At 32.2% G+C, this 5,065-nt stretch overlaps 1 protein-coding gene across 1 annotated transcript; it reads right to left on the bottom strand.

Moving 5' to 3' along the window:
• LOC108661923 lies at positions 4,430-4,864 on the bottom strand. Its single transcript, XM_018120913.1, has one exon. It carries the CDS (start codon positions 4,862-4,864, stop codon positions 4,430-4,432), a length of 435 nt encoding a protein of 144 aa, XP_017976402.1.

Here is a 5,065-nt window from a genome sequence, read left to right on the forward strand (position 1 = left end):
ATTAGATCATTTAGTAAACTCATCTTATATGAGTAGTGCATCAATATGCATCATACTAATGGTTTGTATTTAATGGATCAATTATGCATCTTTATGCACACCGTTAAATCAATCTTTGTGCATAGATCTTATCTATTGGATTTCATGATTTTAGGACCCTTGACTTTTAAAGTGTCGTTAGCTCCCACTATTTTTATCATGTATAGAAATCTTACCAAGTAAACTTATTTACTTTCCTTTGGGCATTATATCCATAACTTTTATGTATACTTACATATCATAAGTTGTTCATCATTCGTTATAAAATGCAATCCTCTCAAAGGTTAATTCATGTGATTAACTGGGTTTGAAATGCTTTGTGATTCATCTCTTATGAATTCAATATGATAATCAATCATTACTTAGTTCTAAGCAATCTTAATTTAGATATTTTATCTCAATAAGAGTACTCCTTAAATAAATGTGTTCATAATCCTATTATGAATTTATTGAGTTAAGACTCAATTTTATCTAAGTCATCTCATTAATTTTGTCTTTGATTCGTAATCAAAAGAAAAATAATCTGTCACGACCCGGAACTCCCATCGAGCCCGTGACAACCGTCATGATATCCCAATAGACATTCATTATCCGGAATGCCAATCGAAACCTCGCAAGGCTTAACATCAGTTTTCTTGCTTCCCTTATGAGTATTAGTTACTAAAATCGTGTTTTAAAGTGATATGAATCAATTTCAATTAAAAAACAGTCAAAGAGAAGTTTCAACTACAAAGGGGTATTTTGGTCATTTTATCCAAAAATTTCGAAACCAGCTAAAATGTAGTATATGAGAGAAATTTACACATTTCATAACCGAAAATAAGTTTAGATATCTGAAACATTCATTTAAAGTGAAATTATACCTAATGGAATAAAATAAAATAATGAATAAAATATTCTAATTTTTCATAAAACAATTTTTATAGAACACTACGTAAATAATTTTTACAGCGTAAAAACAAAATAAATTCCTACATACAGTAGCACACGCAGCCAAGTATTCAAAACATTTAACAATGACATGTGGGCCCCCGAATGACTAAAAGTAATGAAGGCTGTGAACCTACAATTTTTGAGGATGCAAGTCCAACTGTAGCCCTCAACGAAATCAGCTATCTACCGACTATCTTGAGCCTGAAATGGGTGGAAAGGAGGGTGGTGAGATTATATAATCCCAGTGAGTAAACAAATATCATCTAAAATATCTAAAGCTGAGTAAATGGAGACAGAAAAAATAGATTAGCATAAAAATGATTCACAACATTTCAAACTCATTTTAATAAGATAAAATAGATTCATTTCACCCAAATAAACAACGAGGCTTATGATTTCTTAAAAAGCTTGGCTCGTGCCAAAATTATTCTCATACACGGTTGTCAGGGATACCTTAGCCTGGGGCTATCCCAACCGAATCCGCCAAGACTGTTAAAAAGTCATGTACGCATATATCATGTTTTTATTTTGAAAACATAGTCGTTCCTTGGCGTTGGTTGAGTTCACCCTCGCATGGTGGTTTGGCATGAAGTTAACTCTAAAGTTTTACCTCAAGAGTTACCCTACGCACCTCTTCAACCGAGGTAAGAATATACCCGGATTTCGTGCCCCTCAAAAAGGCTGGTCCACAGAACCCGCCACTGCAGTGACCAATCTATAACCTACCAATTCAATAAAAATTGAACAGCATGACATGGCAATTTTATCATTATCCAGCCTATCAAGGCAAACAACAGTTTATACATTTTCAACACAAATACCCATCCAGCCATTCATGCCCACATTATCATAAGCCATTCAATTCAAAACATAATTTACAATACAGCAAGTAGTCTCCAATTACTCCATTTTCAAGTCATCATTAAATTTCAAAACAATTTATAAAATCATTTCATTTAATTACATTTTGCTTATAAAATATAAAGATTTACCATTTAAACTCATTTTTCTATAAAATCACAAAAACGAATAAAAACTACTTTAGATAATTAAGATGATAATAAGGTTACTCACTGTAATGGGAATCGAATTCGAGATACTTTGATTCTTGATCCTCGGATACTACTTCTTTACTCTTGCCAGAATACTCACCACCTAGACATAATGCACAATAAGCAATTTGCTATATTTATGCTAAACCGTTGTAAAACCAATTCAGGCTCTATACTAATGCATGAAATGGGATTTGAAATACTCGGGTAACTATCTAAATACGGTGTTCAATATAAATTCAATTACATACCTAAATAAAATGGTATTGGCCTAATTCGATCTATCACCCGATTAATTGGCCAATACATCCAATTCAACTCCAAACAATTCCATTTCTCTCTCAATACTCCAAATCATTAAACACAATTTAAATAACTTGAAATGTGACAAAATCATCCTCACATTTTCTCTTGAAAAATTTGACCATGGTGAGTGCACTAAAAATATAATTTTTCATGCTTGATTCTCACACCATAAATCATTCATTCCTAATCAAATCACTTGAAATTCAATCAAATTCATCATCAATATTCCACATGGAATATTCGGCCAATGAAGGTGATGTAAGAACATGAATTTTTCTTGCTTGCTTTTCATATTATACATCACCAAACAACTAAAAACACTTGAATAACATGTTTTCTAACTAAATTCATCATCAAATTCTCTCTCCTAAGGTTTGATCAGCACACTATCTTTCATGATATCTTGTGATTCAACCATGAAAAATGCAAAATAATGCATAGGAAAGGTAGATCACAAGCTAGAATTAAGAAATTTTACCTTTAATGGTTTGATTCCTTGAAAATCAACAATTTCCCTTTGAATTTTTCTCTCTAGCGTTTTTGTTCTTCCTTTTTTTCCCTTTTTTCTCTCTTTGGCCGACCAAGATAAATGAGTTGGGAGGGTTATGGGCTGATTTTTAAATCCAAATAATAAAATAATCCAAGATTGACACTTGTCACCATGTTATTGGTCCATGTTTAAAAACTTAATAATTAAGCTTTCTTCCACCACCACATAAAATCCTTCAATTATCCATGATATAAAATTGTAATGGCTGAAATCCATGGGCATGACAAGTGTTGGGTGGTGTAAAATTACAATTTTGCCCATAAGGTGGCAAAATGACTATTTTGCCCTTATCCTCGAAAAAACGTCGAAATTAAAATTCTTCACTTTTCAAACTCAAATTATACTTCAAATGATCAATCTTAATAAAAAATTTTATCCAACACTCACATCTTAACCTCAAGTGGCAAAATGACCATTTTGCCCCTAGGTCATGAAAATTCCAATTTGACTCTAAATCGGTCCTCGAACTTTGAATCACCATTTTAACTCATTCTGGGTTTTTAAAATTCTCAATTTCATCTTAAAATCTCTATTTGGACTAGTTCAAGGCTTAATTCAACTTAATTGTACCATTTGGTATATTACCGTCCTTTAACGATTTTCGAGGTACCCAAGTAAGCAAAAATGCATTCTTATGTAAGAATGACATAATAAACATATTGTGGAGCCGGGCTTGACATAATCTCAGAATGATCTTTTCATTATGACTTAGTATTGATTATCACATACGCAAGGTTATACTTAAGTATAACTAATTTAGAACAATTCCAAAATAAATTGAGACGTAATGTAAATATATAAATATAAATAAGCTAAGCATCTCATGCTAGCAAATTATAAATCTATATTTCCTAAACATAAATCAAAATATTTAGCCATAGGCCCAAGACCAAAACATCTCATCTTGGCAATCATGTCATGAAAGCATTTAATGTTCTAAAATTATTTATTGGTCTACAATCAAATCTAGGTCAACAAGCTTGATCACCATCAACTACAGTTGTCCCTTTCATGATCTTATTCTTCACTGCTCCTTGTCATTAGTTCCTTCAATATGTCATACATATTAAAACCATTAATAAGGAGCAAGGTATCATATACCAAGTAGTGAAAAACAAATCATCACGTGATTTATACCTTAAGTGGAAGCTTCCTTTTGTTTCTTCTCTTTGATGGATTCACCATAATCCTTGCAATTTCACCTCCAATGTCCTAGTTTGCCATAAAAATGGCATTTTTCATTATTCTTGTCCTTGTCTTTCTTCACTCCTCTATTAGGTTTCATACCTTTCGAAGTTGATTCCCTTTCACCCTTGTCCTTTTTAGAAAATTTTCTTTTCTTATTTTTATTTTTCTTCGAAAAGACGAGATAAACTATAGCCTTCTTTTTCATAATAGTATTCTTAGCCTATGTGAGCATATTCAATAAGCCTAATAAGATTACCTAAATCTTGTTCATATTGAAATTCAACACAAATTGTGAATAGCTCTTTGGCAGCGAAGAGAGTACAAGGTCTATGCTCAAATCATAATCCATAACCTAACCTAACTACTCAAGTCGAATGAGATATCCTATCGTTTTAAGCACATGAGGCCTTAATGGGCTTTCTTCAAACATCTGACCTCGAAACAATTCCCTTGAAATGTCGAATCTCTTTGTGCAACTTTCCTTATCAAACATTTCTTTAAGGTTTAGGATAATATCTAGGGCATTCATAGCTTCATGTTGCTCTTGAAGATTTGGAGCCATACTAGCCAACATCACACTTGTGGCTTGATCAAGATCATCCATATAAACTCTATAGACTTCCTTTTCCTCATTTGTAGCATCATCGCTAGGTTCCTCGAGAACAGGACCATCAAGGACATAAGCCTTTTTCTCTTGTTTCAAGATAATCTTGATATTGCAAAACCAGTCAATGAAATTTGGCCCTGTCAACTTGTTTGCATCAAGTATGCTTCTAAGTGACAAACCAATCGCCATGATTGATTTATATAGATTTATATCCTATATAAATCAACATATATAAAACTTAGTTGTTAACACAAATTATGAAATCATAAAGACAAGGTTATAAAAGCTTATATGATTATTCTCAATATTTTATCAAAATAATAGCCTTCCTCTAATATTTCGAGAAATTTAACCTTAAAACTTCTTATTGAGCTAGGACCTTTTTTATCC

This window comes from Theobroma cacao, chromosome 5 (genome assembly GCF_000208745.1).
Source record: "Theobroma cacao cultivar B97-61/B2 chromosome 5, Criollo_cocoa_genome_V2, whole genome shotgun sequence".
In the NCBI taxonomy this organism is placed as follows: Eukaryota; Viridiplantae; Streptophyta; class Magnoliopsida; order Malvales; family Malvaceae; genus Theobroma; species Theobroma cacao.